Here is a 15,325-nt window from a genome sequence, read left to right on the forward strand (position 1 = left end):
CTCACCCGCCTGCTCATCCTCACCAGGGTTCTCCTGATGTTTCTCTCAGAGGAGTCACAGTATGTACAAATAAATATAACAATAAGGAACCAATGATGGCAAAAAACCCCCCACACATCTTCAAGCTGTTCCCTCACAGGTTAAGTGATCCAGTACAAAGGGTTACAGCGATTGGCCTAAAAGGTGAATGGGTCCTGAGGACACTCCTCAGGTGGCACAGGGTCATCGGTTTGGGATGGGCTTCCTTCCTTCCTACCTGGAAATCTCTGTCCGTTCTCCTATGGACCCTTTAAAAACACCTGAGCATCTAGCACACATGTCATTACCTGGTTTATTTGCAGAGACACCAGGGGCCTTCTTGATTTCCGACTTCAGTTTAGACGCCAGAACAAACCGCCTGAACCACTCCTCTTTCTCTCGGCCAGTTCTCCCAAAGAGATAGAGTATCTGGTCTCGCTGGCCAGATCGGGTTCCCTCCTGAGGATGGGGTGGCTTCTTGGGGTCCTCGCTTCCCAGCTCTCGCTCAGCTGGAGGCTTTTCTTCAGAAGTCTCTTTATCAGTCTGGGCCTTAGACATAAAGTCATCTTGTCGACCAAGCTCAATACAAATGGGGTACTTTTTATTCCAGATTCGTTTTCGAGCCAAACTTTTGGGTACAAGATAAATCTATGGGAAAGGGAAATGATGGTTGACATACAAAATTAAGAACTGGCCACACTGTGCAGTAATACTATGCAGAACACAAATGCAAACTTTATAGGCTTTTTGACTAAGATAATGAGTGCAAACTACCACCTGTCTACAACGTGAGTATAGAAACTGGGAGAGAGTTTTAGAAGTGACTGGTTATTCTTCAAACTCATTCCAGAAGTAGATGTTTAACAAATCTGCAAGAGTTACAAGCATCTATAATTTTTAGGTAACAGTGGCACAAAAATTATTTAGGAGGTTATCATCAACTAAGTTTCATGACCTGGACCAACCATACATTTGAAAAAAAAAAAGTTTATCAAACTAGATCTAGATGAAGCTCAAGTTTATCATTCTTAAGAGCGAACTTATACAAAAACTATTTTAAATACTTCTGTCATTTGAGGTAAATTTAAAGATCATTTCACATGAGTTATAACAAGAGAAAACCTACAGCTTTTTGGAATAACAGACAATTTACATTTCTCAACAACAGTAGTATATAACACTTACCAAATGTAGTTATTTTGCATTTCCATAGTTTTCATATATACAGAGTCCTCACTCATTATTACCCTAGCACCACCACACTTGGCTTTTTGTTGGACTGAAAAAGTTAAAAGTTAACTCTCAAAGTCAGATGACTATGTTATGCCTTTGCTCCTCAAAGTGTGGTCCATGGACCACCAGCAGCAAGGGTATCACTTGGGAGCTCATAAAAATGCACTCTCAGGCCCCACCCAGTTACTGAAATAGAACCTACATTGAAAAAGATGCTTGGGTGATTTGCATGAAATTACACACACACATACAACACACACATGCCCTTTTGAGGAGGAAAAATGCAGTAAAACAATCAAGATTCCAAATGCTTTTTTCATTTCGGTCTCTCAAATTGGCCAGGCTCACCTTGCTGTCTGAAAGGTCGTAGATTTTCTGGCTGATGTAGGTAACCTCTGGCTTTGTTTCATTGTAGCTTGCCCTCCTGGATATATTTTTATTGGGCTTTGAAAGTCTTAAGGTCCCACCCTCAAGTCGAACAAAGACTGAATGTGTCAAAGTTGCATGGTAAGTTTCTGGATCATAGTTGTAAATCTCATTCATCCATCCCTGATGGAGAAAAACTTGCATTAGTAAAATTAGAGTAAACAGAAATCCTATTTGATACAAAAATGAAGATCACTGAGGTCGATGGGACACTGAAACCAAACCTGACTGTGACGCAAACATCGATTCATTGGTGACTGGGAGTTGCTCAGACAGGTGCAAAGCTTGAAGGATAATCAGTGTAGAGCTGTAAACTGCTAGGTTTCTGATAACTAAAAATGTGGATATGGGGGGACTAATGATAATGTCCATTTCTCTAAATAAACGGTTCTTTTCTTTCTTTTTTTAAAAGGTAACAAGCGAATCAGGAAACTCAAAAGTTTTATTCATGTAAATAGAGCAAGTCTTTCAGCCTAACCTCCTCTCAAGGTGAACACTACTACTCAGTCTGGTCTTCTTAAATCAGCCAAACCCATCCTCTTCTCACTCACCTGCAAACCATCTTTGGAATTTCACAGAGCATAATAACTCATGCTCCCATTCCAGGACTGAGACCTTCCACTCTATTTCTAGCTCACTGAAATCACACAGCAAGGCAGATGATCAGAAATTAGGCATTAAGAATTACAGATATGATCAGGGGCGCCTGGGTGGCTCAGTCGTTAAAGCGTCTGCCTTTGACTCCGGTCAGGATCCCAGGGTCCTAGGATCAAGCCCCACATCGGGCTCCCTGCTCGGCGGGAAGCCTGCTTCTCCTTCTCCCACTCCCCCTGCTTGTGTTCCCTCTCTCTCTGTCAAATAAATAAAGTCTTAAAAAAATTACAGAGATGATCAACAGCATGTCACAATCCAAAGAGATATATGGTAACTTAAATGAGTAAAATTGTGCCCCAGCTCTCCCCCCCCCCGACCCACCAGTCAACATAAATGAACGTATACACTGATCTTCACATACAGCACATATATGAAAGTGTAAGGACTAACACACCATAAAATTATGGTAAAGCTCCTCTCATAGGGATGATCAATAATCATCATTTAATTCTCTACCTGTCCCACTGTCCTTTTTCAGATGATACAGTGGCCCAGATCTTTTTAAAAGCTCTCTAGGGAATTTTAATTGATTCTCTTCCATACTCTTCATTTTCTTCTTCTTTTTTTAAAGATTTATTTATTTGAGAGAGAGCATGTGCACATGGTAGCAGGGGGCAGAAGGAAAGGGAGGGAGAGAGAGAGACTCTCCAGCAGACTCCTCACTGAATGAGGTCAGTCTCATGACCCTGAGATCCTGGCCTAAGCAGAAATCAAGAGTCTGACGCTCAATCAACTGAGGGGCCACCCAGACACCCCTCTACTCCTCTTATTTTATAAATGTTTTTGAACCGAGCAGAGAGGTACTAAAAATCACAATGCAATTGGGAATGTCCTTCTTTTCAAATAACGGCCATTTCCACAGTGAGTACTTGGGTCTCACACTTAAGTTTGGACCTGTGAAATTTATGACACAATTACATAGTTTTATGTATCTTTTTTTTTTTTTTTCATGAGTTAGGAGTAGCTCTCCCTCCTCCCAATGTGTTGCTGCATCGATTAAAGTGTTGAATGACCAAGCATGTGGCGACAGGGAGAGGGTGTAATCTAGATGTTGCAATGATTAGAGCAACGAAATGAAAAGAGGGACAAGCAAGACAGTGGGGCCTGCAGTGGACTGTACAGTTAGAGCATCAGTTTGGGAAGGTTTATTTCGCTAAGTATAGAACTAAGGACATTCTTTGGTTCATAGTTTTTTGTCTTTTTCCTTAGTCTGTTATTATGGTAAAGTATATTCATTGATTTTTGAATGTTGAACCAGTCCTGCATTCTTGGGAAAATTAGGTATTGGTCATGATGTGCCGAAGCTGGGTTCCACCAGCTCATGAGAGCTAATTCTACACGCTTCTTCCTGATTCCGTTGTCAGGGACCTCACACTGGTAGCTTACAGCTGGCCACGGTGGGAGAGTTCTGTTTGTTTTGTTTGTTTGTTTTTTGGTGGAAGTTTTTATATCATGGAAATCAGTGAAAAGTACAAACAGGGCTTCCCTTTGATCCAGAGAGCCATTTTATCAGCACAGTACTAATATCCTTTTTTACATTGCAGAATTTGGCTTGCTAATACTTTGTTCATTTGTCCCCCTAAATTCATAAGGGAAATTGGTCTACAGTTTTCTTGCAATATCTTTCAATATTAGCTCGCCTCATAAAATGAGTTGGGAAGTGCTCCTTCTCCTATGTTCTGGAAGAATTTGTATAAAATATTTCTTCCTAAAAGGTTGGGTAAATTTGCCAAGGAAGCCATCTGGGCCTGGAGTTTTCTTTATTGAAAGGTTTGAAACTATGAGTTCAATTTATTTAATTTCTACTGGAAATTAGGCTATCTATTTCTTCTTGAGTGAACTTTGGTAGCTTGTGTCTTATAAAGAATTTGTCTATTTCATATAGGTTGCCTAACTTGTGGGCATAATGTTGTTTGTAACATTTCCCTATTATGCTTTTTAAATCTCTAGAGTCTAGTAATATTCTTTTAGTCCTAATATTGGTAATTTGTACTTCTAAAATAAACACTTAATGCTATTACTTTCCCTCTAAGCACTGCATCAGCTGCAATTTTTCATATGTTGTATTTTCAATATCATTTGATTAAAATATTTTCTACTTTCCCCTGTGACTGTCTTTAAACCAACAGGCTAAGGAGAAGTGTGTTGTTTAATTTCCAAGTGTGTGGGAATTTTCCAGATATCTTTTTGTTACTGATTTTTAGTTCCATTTCATGATGGTCAGAGAACATGCTTTTTATAATTTGTTCTTTTAAATTCGTTAAGTTTTTATGGCCCAGTATATGGTGTATCTGGTGAATGTTTCATGTATACTATAAAAAATATGCATTTTCTGTAAATATATTTGTCTTTTTAAATTGTCTAAAATGTTTCAAACAACATTTTTGCTAAAGATCTCCTGGCATATAACCCAGTTTTCTTTTTATCCACTTTTGTTGCAGAAAGTACTTTCTTACCTAAATGGGTTTATACTAGGCCGAAAGTTCTAAAGGCAACTAGATTAATAAAGAACTTGAAGCAGATCTGATTTTTCTAGCCTGCTTCAGAGCCATGCTCAAAGGCCAGACTGTATTTACTTGCAGAGCTACTAAAACCAAGAAGAATCTGTGGAGGGAGGGATGAAAGGGCTGGTGCTGAAGAATTTCTTAGGGCCAGGGAATGACAAGGAGATTAAAATAGCCACTTCTAGGGGCGCCTGGGTGGCTCAGTGGGTTAAGCCGCTGCCTTCGGCTCAGGTCATGATCTCAGGGTCCTGGGATCGAGTCCCGTGTTGGGCTCTCTGCTCAGCAGGGAGTCTGCTTCCTCCTCTCTCTCTCTCTGCCTGCCTCTCCACCTACTTGTGATTTCTCTCTGTCAAATAAATAAATAAAATCTTAAAAAAAAAATAGCCACTTCTATCAGTGTCACTTACGAGCCATTTAGCCATATAGTCCCCACCAGGGATTGCTCTTCTTGAATTATTTCACTCTGAGTGTACATCTCCTGCCTAGAATAGAGGCTTTTGAGGATACACGGCATGTGAGATACCCTCTCTGGGGTCCATAATTACATCTTACCTAAGATGTTAAACCTTTTTTTTCTCTGATTCTCGAGTTATAATGATCATAATTTGATATACGTCGAACATTTTTACAATAATATCTCCATATAAAAGATTTTTCATTTGTTTCTAGCTATGTGAAATCGGGGAGGTTTATTTCGCTAAGTATCAGGACATGTAAAAAAGTCAATAGAAGTAACACGATACTGGAATTTTGGACAAAATACCCAGCATTATAGTTGTCATCATCACCAGACCAGAGAGGCAGGAAGAAAAAAAAGTTAGGCATATTATGAAGTTATTCTCAAACAGGAGAGTCTCTGAGAAATAAAGTAATGTGAGCTGTAGAGGGTCTTCCCTTTTGAAACTCAGACTGCACAGGTTAACTGATCTATGAATAAGAGACATTTGGGAATAAAAGGCTGTTTCTCTCCAATTGCTTTCATTTTGCCTTTCCTAATAAGTCAGAAAATGCAGAACTGTGCAGGGTAGCACGGTCCAATGGAAATATAACACAAAACATAAATACGTACCATGAAAACACATAATTTTAAATTGTCTAGTAACCATAATAAAAAAGCAAAAAAGCAGGTGAAATTAATTTTAACTATGTTATTTAACTCAATACAGTCGACCCTTGAACAACATGAGTTTGAACTGTGCAAGTCCACTTATGCACAGATTTTTTTCAGTACATACAGTATACTACTGTACATTTACTTTGTCTTCCTTAGGACATTCTTAATATTTTCTTTAGCTTATTTTAAGAATATGGTATATAATACATATACTGCACAAAATATGTGTTAATCACCTCTGTTAGTGGTAAGGCTTCCTGGTCAACCATAGGCTATTAGTAGTTAAGTTTTGGAGGAGTCGAAAGTTATACAAGGATTTTCAATTGCACAGGGTGTCGGTGCCCCTATCTCCCACACAGTTCAGCGGTCAACTGTGTATCCAAATATTACCATGTAAACACATCACATTAACATTATTGATTATATTTTACATTCTTTGTTTAGTACTAAGTCTTCAAAATCCAGCACATATTTTACACTTAGAGCATGGCTTGGTTCGAACTAGTGGCACTTCAAGCGCTCAATGGCCCCATGTGGCCAGTGGCTACTATATTAGCACACAGCTGACTCGTGGGTTCTGCCTTTTCGAACCTAGACACCTGGCTCAAGCAGAATGATCAAAATCCCCCTCTCTTCTCTTGCCGACACTTCCAGGATTCTAAATTTTATTTTACATTAGGTCATCGCTATGTCCGTCCAATATGGGACTCAAAGTCATGACCCCGAGATCAAGAGTCATACACTCTGCTGACTGAGCCAGGCAGGTGCTCCTCTTGCTGACACTTCCAACATAAGCAGTTTTATGCTGTGTTTTACTAGGTGCTCTATAGAATCACATGAGAGAAAATGGTCTAAGTAATCTTCAGATGCAGCATTCAATCTCAGAAATTCAAAACCACTTTAAAAAGCTAACATGTGGGGCACCTGGCAGGCTCAGTCAGAAGAGAATGTGACTCTTGATTGGGGTCGTGACTTTGAGCTCCATATTGAGTATAGAGATTACTAAAAAAAAAAAAATAAAAATAAACAAACTTTAAAGAAAAGCCAACATGCAATCCTAAAAACTAAGGAATCAGAGTAAAAGTAATCTAAGTAAAAGGCTAAAGTTTTTGAAAACTGTTACAGTTCTATAAGGTCATTAAGACACTCAATTTGCAAACAAACTTACATTAAATTTTTAGCTTATTCTTCTGTTTTTTAGCAGAAAAGAAGATAGGCTACAGAGGCACATGTGTTAGGTCACACTGCTTCAGCTCATCTGTTTACAGGATTACCTGGTGAAGAGCCATCACTCCGTACTAGTTTAACAAACCGCTGCCCAGCTACTATTCCTGTATCTAGTTAATAAGGGCAAACACTTCAGTGCTTTGGGGATTTGCTCCTGACCCAGCAGCCTGAGCTCCTACCCAACCCAGAGAGCCAGCCCTCCGGAGTTGTTGCTAGGCTACAGCCTGTGACCCGCTCCCCCACCCCCAAAGTGGCCACAGTTCCAAGATGATACGTGGTCATCTTTGCTCACTGCTCTGACAGAAAACAAACAGGTCACCATCTACCGTTTGCCAAGTTGCAGAAATACTAGAACAACCTGATTTAGAGGCACATGGAGGAGAAAAGAGAGTTTCAAGTCCTAACCAGTTCGGGAACATAACCCCACACCTGTCCCACGAGTGGACACCTGGTAGAGGCAGGAGTAGGCCTAAGAAGAGAATCTAGGAGATGCCTTTCCTCAGGAAAGGTCCAGGAGGCTCCAAGCTGCCTTCTTCTGGTTCAGGGCTGGCTTGAGCCTCCTCCCCATCACCTGCTCCTTTCGCAACCACCACTGGCTGCGTTCCAACACAAAGGGCCCTGTGGCTTCTCTTTCCTTTTTATCTTCACAGTGTCTGTTCCCTAAACTACCATTTGCTTTTCTTTGTGTTCAGGAGCTATCAGAGGCTAAAGTCCAAAGCTGCCAACAGATAAATACAACCCATGAATCAGTATTTCAACTGCATGTCTATTGTGAACAATCATTTGTTAGCTTCAGTGAGGCCTGACCTTGACCATACATGACAGACTGCTGGTCAAAACACGTGCATTGCAACTTGCCCACAAACATTAGCAGAACTGCCGAGCCTGGCACACCTAAGTTCCAATCCTGGCTTCACCACTTGCTAACTGCTAAGCTGGGTGGTACTTATCCTTAGATGCTTGGTCTTCTTGCCTGTGAGGGGGTCTAACCCAGCTTCGTGCCTCCCCCCTCTCCACCTCACCCTCTTGCTCCAGCTGTAATGAATTCCTCCACGCTAACAGTGCTTTAGTGAGGTACAATCTTCATACATAGTAAAAGGAAAAACTCTTACCCATGAGATTTTTAAGATATTAATGTTTGTAACATTCGCTGACATCTGAGCTCACATTATGATCTGGGCACTTCAGCTGCACTAGCTACTTCTGCCGATTACTTAAGATCTTCTAAGTGAGCAAGATACTGAGAGGGGTTAAGTGATTTGCCTAAAGAGGGGTTTAAAAAAAAAACAAAAACAAAAACGTGGCCCAGCGAGGGGCAAATCCAGGACTTAAGCCAAATTTACCTGACTTTGAGGCCCAGGCTCCTACCTTCCCTCCATAGCACGGCCCACCTTCCGTCTGTCCACCTAGCCATCCCACAGATCATGGCGAAGGTGACACTTTTCCCAGGGAACCTCTCTGATCACCTAGCTCTGTTGTCTACTGCCTTCCTCCTATCACTGCACCTGTTAACTGCCTGGTCTACTTGTGTACAAACATGGCAAGACAATCAGAGTCATAGCACACGTTCACTGACCGAGTACCTGAATGCACCCTGATTCAGACGGCCCCCGTGAGGGTTACAGGGGATCTGTACATCAAGCACAAGTGAGCAGGACAAGCGGTGTGCCCTTCATGGCCTGGAAGTATTGTTCTATTCGCAGAAGCGGAGAGAAGCACAGAAGGAGTGGAGCGCGCAGAGGCCGGCAGAGGTTATTTTGAAGCAGAAGGCTTGGTCACTGCTCCCAAGGAGAGAACCAAGTTTTAACTGCACAAAATAGAACAAGAGAATAAGTAACCTCAGGAAGAATCTTAAGAGTAAAAGGTGTTCAAGCTTTTCAGGGCAGAAACTGAATTAGCTACTTCTCTATAACACAGAGAGGTAGGTGTTGTGACTGGTGCTCAGGTTTCTTGATTCCCATGCAGGGCTCCTTCCAGAACATTATGAGGTTTGACAGGAAAACTTGAGTCACAAGGCTGCTACTTGACCTGCATTAGTCAGGCATCCAGGATGCAGATGGCCATTGGAAGGCTCTGGCCAAGAGGTGGCCAGGCATGATTCTCCTGCTTCTGTCCCCTAATGCGCCTTACTGTCCCCAAACCACTCAGGCTGCCCTTGCAGAAAGGGATCTCCCGATGCAAACCCCTCTGGCTTTTGATATCTTCAACTGGCCAAACTTTTCCAGCCGTTTGACCAACTCCTTAGATAAAGCTGCAAATGGAATTTCCAGACCTAAGCAGTCAAATATCAAATCTAGCGAGCAGTACAGCAACTTCAAGGCCTTCCCCAGTTCCCCATATAGTAGTACCCAGCTGTCTATTGCTTAGCTGTTCTACAATTCTTAACCTTAATTAACCTTACTTAACAAGTAAGATACTTCTCCAGTTTGGGGTGCCTGGGTGGCTCAGTGGGTTAAGCCTCTGCCTTCGGCTCAGGTCATGATCCCAGGGTCCTGGGCTCGAGCCCCACATCAGGCTCTCTGCTTGGCAAGGAGCCTGCTTCCCTCTCACTCTCTCTGCCTGCCTCTCTGCCTACTTGTGATCTCTGTCAAATAAATAAATAAAATCTTTAAAAACAAAAAAGGTATTTCTCCAGTTTTACTTTGTTATGAGACATAGGAGGGAGTATAAAGAGACTGAGTATACAGTTAGCAACTCATTCCATTTCAACAGTTCAACTAAAAAACTCAGAGATGCTCTCAACCCACACTAAAGCAGCTCAGACAAGCCTCGTTTCTTTCAGAGGCTGGAACTGTTAAAATGGAGACAGTTGCACACACTGGGGGACAATGACCACAGTCAGCTGGCCCGCAGCTGTCTGGCCCACAGACTGGTCCTGTGATCCTGTCTGTAAAAGGTCAGGGGTTTCTCTTCAATTCTCCACTGGATTTAGAAGCCGTATCTGGCTGAAAGTACAAACCACAATCTATAAAGGGACTCATTTAACACTCAGAAAGATTAAAAGCTGCAATTAACCTTTTGCAAAATAATAAAGTCTGGAAGAACTACTATTGTGTTCACTTTCAGTTACAGTGCCAGTCAGGAGGTCAAGACCAATGCTCTCTCTTGGTCAGCTTGATGCTGTGCTGACCAGAGCGATGCGCCCGAGGAAGCGATGGGGCTTTCTCTATCTTCGGTGTCGTGTGGGCTGACATCCTGCTGTCACATGGCTGTGCTGGCATTTGAGGCTGTCTGTCACTCAGCTCCCCTGCATCATTCCTTCACCTAGCCTATCAGGAGAGGAACAAATCCTAAACATAAGGACAGAGCCTGCTGGAAATCCTCTGTGAAGCTGATAAAAAGGGTTGGGGACTTTTCTTTTGTCCCCAGAACTAGATCATAAGCATAAGCATAAGCAAGAGTCTTCTCTTTGCAGGTTTTGACCCTTTTTGATGTATTAATGGTTTAGAACTGGAAGTCATCAGTTAAAACACGACCTCACAGATCATGGACTTAGAGACTATGGCAGAACAGTCTACTTAAATTTACAGAACGTTAGATACAAATTTTATTTTACCCATAAAAGACAAAAAACCCTACAGATATATAGACTTCATAGTATGAATGACAGCCTCAAGCAAATAGTCAACATTCAAAACAGATGCTACGCAAAAAAACCACCAAGAAGGGGAAAAAAAAAAAAAAAGTCCATTAGGGGAGAGAAGCACCAGCATCAATACCATCCACATCCTCCAACAGCCCACTCCAAGGTCACCTTCATGGCCACATCACTAGAAGCTATGGAGTCAGAGCTAAAGCCACAGACTCTGCCTGGCAAAATGGCCCTTATCTCAGCTTTTCCCATCCTTCAGGGCAGCATCTACTCAAAGAAGACTTTTTAGAATGTACTGGCAAATAGTAGAAGAGAAAATGAGCATTCAAAAAAAAAAAATGTTTTTTAGAGAAAGAGGAAGGGGAGGGACAGAGGGAAAGGGAGATAGAATCTCAAGCAGACTCCAAACCCAGTGCAGGGCCCAACGTGGGGCTTGATCTCATGACTCTGAGATCACGACCTGAGCCCGTATCATGAGTTGGATGCTTAACCAACTAAGCCACCCAGGCGCTCCTGAGCATTCAAATTTGACAGAAAAATAACACGATCAGATGAACCACTGAAATAATCAAGGTCTGATTTACACTAACACATGATAAACATTAAATCATTATCAACAAGTATTGAAATTATAAGACAAGAGATTAGCAAGCCAATAAATTAGGAGCCTCTAAAATTTTAGATCACACAGACCCACTCTCTCAGATCCACTATGCCCACAGTTTCTCTCCTTACTCCATAGATGAAACCTGCAACAAAACTAAAAAGCTTGCGCCTGGGTGGCTCAGTGGCTTAAGCCGCTGCCTTCGGCTCAGGTCATGATCTCAGGGTCCTGGGATCGAGTCCCGCATCGGGCTCTCTGCTCGGCGGGGAGCCTGCTTCCTCCTCCTCTCTCTCTCTCTCTGCCTGCCTTTCTGCCTACTTGTGATCTCTCTCTCTGTCAAATAAATAAATAAAATCTTAAAAAAAACATTAAAAAAAAAAAAAAACTAAAAAGCATGGGCCTGGAATACCTAGCCAGAATCCAGAATATATTTTCTCAAGGAAATGATGCTATAAACTTAGTCACATATAAGTGAACCAGAATTACCATTTAGCCATGCTGTAAGCTAATGAGCTGAGTGAAAAATTGGCAAAATGTTGGTAATTGTTGAAGGTGAGACAGGGCATCGGGTACATGGGGTTTCACTACACTATTCTCTTTCTGTGTATACTAGACATTTTCTACAATAAAAAGTTAGAAAATACAAGCTCACGAAAAAAGTCATTCTGGAGTCACCTAACATCCTTAGCCACACTATTCCGATGGAATTTAAGAAACATTTTCTTACAGTTAACTTTCCAACCAACTTTAAAACACGGTACCTGCCTGCACTCAAACATCTCACCACCTGGTATTTCTCAAGCAACAAGGGACACTGGGAAATAGCCATATTTATAAAAGCCATCCATAAAAACTCAAGTGACCCATTATGGGAGCAGGATATTTTCAGTTCAGAATAATGTAGAAAGAAATGCTCTTTTATTTCTTGTACTCACTGTATTAGGAGTTATAGACACCAACAAAAAGCAACCCAAGTCTCTTCTGGTTGTAATGGAGCTGTTCTCTCCTTAATATCTGAACACTCTAATTTCTTGAAAGAAAGAATTGCTTGAAATTGAGATTAAATTTACAAGTTTGAATTTCTTCTCAAAATCTATAAAGTTGGGGCGCCTGGGTGGCTCAGTGGGTTAAGCCGCTGCCTTCGGCTCAGGTCATGATCTCAGGGTCCTGCGATCAAGTCCCGAATCGGGCTCTCTGCTCAGCGGGGAGCCTGCTTCCTCCTCTCTTTCTGCCTGCCCCTCTGTCTACTGTGATCTCTCTCTGTCAAATAAATAAAATCTTTAGAAAAAAAAAAATCTATAAAGTTCTCCCTACAAAATTATTTTTACATGTCAATACCAAAGCCTATTTTAGGGACTGCAATGATTTTTTTAAAAAAAAAAATCTATCCCCCTTACTAAAAACCTAAATGTGATATAACCTAAGAAAAAAAATAAAAAATAAAAACATTCTCCAAAATTTATTTCTATTAGTTTTGCGAGGGTGGAAATGTAATTTTAGTTGACCTTATGGGCCGTATCTTTTTTTTTTTTTTTTTTAAGATTTTATTTATTTTATGGAGAGGTAGAGAGAGCCAGAGAGCACAAGCGGGGGGAGGAGAGGGAATGGTGAGAGAGAAGGAGCAGCAGTCTCCCTACCGAGAAAGGAGCCTGATGCAGGGCTTGATCTCGGGGTCCTGGGTTCATGACCCAAGCCAAAGGCAGATGCTTAACCGATTAAGCCACCCAGGTGCCCTGTGAACCACATATTTTAAAAAGAGCCAAGTTGGTTTGATGTTTATGTTAAAATAATTTTAGAAAAATTAAAAAAGAGAGAGCGAGCAACAGTCATCACTCTAGAAACCAACATTCTACGGTTGTGTTCCACAAGTGGTTTGTAAGTCAGAGATAAAAAATTTACCCGTGACTATAATTCAAAACTGCATGAGCCATACACTTAAACATACATCAAAGAACCTTATGAAATCTTCAGGAAGCTTATCATTACAGACACGTGGAAACCACAGTGTACAAGAATGGCACTGAATTAGGCGCACTCCTGGTCAAGTGACAAGTAGATTCTTTTTATTTTTTTTCTTTAATATTTTATTTATTCATTTGTGAGAGAGAGAGAGAATGCACGTGCACAAGCAGGGGGAGCAGCAGGCAGAGGGAGAAGCAGGCTCCCTGCTGGCCAAGGAACCCAATGCAGGACTCGATCCCAGGACCCTGAGATTATGACCTGACCCAGAGGCAGACACTTCACCGACAGAGCCACCCCAGCTTCCTGGGACAGTACATTCTCAGAGAAGTCTCACCCAAATTGCTTAAGAATGCTGAGCAAAACCACACATCCCAAATGCAGTGCTGACTCTGAATGTCTTTCTCCCCGTGCCCAATCCCACTCTTTCCCAGGGTCCCCAGCTCACAGTATCTAGCCAGTCGCCCAAAATAAAACCCCTAGAAGGTTCCTACAGAGGGATTGTTACTCAAAATGAAGCCCTTGGGACTCTGCAGCACACATGAGTCTCCGTCTTGAGCTAGCATACCCAGACTGCCAAGCTTTCAGTCACATCCGTGTGTCCTAGCATTTTGGAGGCGCCCCTTCCTCTCACATGTTCGACTTGTCACTTGGTGCCTGGGTAGCCGCCCTTCTCCTATTTGCTGCTTCTCATCAGCAGCCTGAATGTATGAAGTAACAATGTATGAATTCCCAAACATGAAGAAAAAGAAGGCTTTCAAGGAGGTTCCAAGAGTCATTCTATGGACTTGGTAACAACTGTTTGGCCTTACAGGGGTTTTGACTGCTTCCGTCCCAGATGAGAGAGCTGCTGGCTGGCAGGGTTGAGTGAGAGATGGTGAAGGGTCATGAGGCCGGATCAGTCACATATCAGTCCTTGAGAACAGCTACTTCTGGGCTGCTAGCCAGTCTCTGTGACTCTTCATCCCATATACTCAGCACTATAGCAGTGTCATTTTTTTTTTTTTTAAGATTTTTATTTATTCATTTAGAGAGAGAAAGTGAGTGACAGCACAGACGGGGGGAGGTCAGAGGCAGAGGGAGAAGCAGACTCCCTGCCGAGCAGGGAGCCCGCTGTGGGGCTCGATCTCAGGACCCCAGGATCATGACCTGACCTGAAGGCATATGCTTAACCGACTGAGCCACCTAGGCACCCTCTGTAGCAGGGTCATTTTTCAATACAAATATCCACTGTGTGGATGGAACAGTAAAATCACCGGGAGAAAGTACAAAAGAGCTTTACTTTACTTTTCTCCTCCCTTTCATGTGAAGTCTCGCTGAAGAGAAACTGCAGTGCTTTCTGAATTGTTTATGGAGTCAATTTAGGACTTAGACTCTCAGTCCTGGGCCTATAGGTGAGAACCTCCATGACTCAGAGGCTTAAAAACACACAGTCTCCTAAAATACTCCTGGAGCACTAACCCTCCTGCCTGTCTTGTTCATGGGGCCCTGAAGATATAGTCTACTTAGGGCATGAAGCTTGGAGGATCACTGTGCATGCTGGGCCTCTATGCTAGAGATCTTTATCACACGCAGGTTTTACAGCCCATGTCTGCAAATTTTTTTTTAAAGTTTCAATGCCTACCCTCAAAACTTGCACCATTACATCCTCTGTAAAAACCAACAGAATAGTATCAGGTCCACTGAAAATAATTCGCAACAGCTAATTCCCCTAATTCAAGCCTATTTTCAAAAAGGGGCTTTTTCGGCTCTAGGAATAGGTTCACAGATCTGCTTTATAAAGAAACCAAGGTGGGAGCCTGGGTGGCTCAGTGGGTTAAGCCGCTGCCTTCGGCTCAGGTCATGATCTCAGAGTCCTGGGATCGAGTCCCGCATCGGGCTCTCTGCTCAGCAGAGAGCCTGCTTCTCTCTCTCTCTCTGCCTGCCTCTCCATCTACTTGTGATTTCTCTCTGTCAAATAAATAAATAAAATCTTTTTTTTTAATTTCTTTTTT

General features: G+C 42.1%; 2 protein-coding genes across 4 annotated transcripts in view; one reads left to right on the plus strand and one right to left on the minus strand.

Annotated features, from left to right (window-relative positions):
- The window catches only part of TACO1 (translational activator of cytochrome c oxidase I), a 742,329-nt gene that overhangs the window by 462,274 nt on the left and 264,730 nt on the right, over positions 1-15,325 (plus strand). The gene's annotated exons all lie outside the window — the stretch shown is intronic.
- Positions 1-15,325, minus strand: part of TEX2 (testis expressed 2) — a 105,505-nt gene that overhangs the window by 38,776 nt on the left and 51,404 nt on the right. For all 3 annotated transcript variants that reach the window (XM_082706640.1, XM_082706639.1, XM_082706638.1), the window contains 2 exons: positions 1,600-1,800; positions 327-666 (listed from right to left, as the gene is read on the minus strand). In XM_082706640.1, coding sequence (XP_082562766.1) covers positions 327-666; positions 1,600-1,800 — 541 coding nt within the window. The remainder of the gene's footprint in view (positions 1-326; positions 667-1,599; positions 1,801-15,325) is intronic.

This window comes from Mustela nivalis (genome assembly GCF_964662115.1).
Source record: "Mustela nivalis genome assembly, chromosome: 17".
NCBI lineage: Eukaryota > Metazoa > Chordata > Mammalia > Carnivora > Mustelidae > Mustela > Mustela nivalis.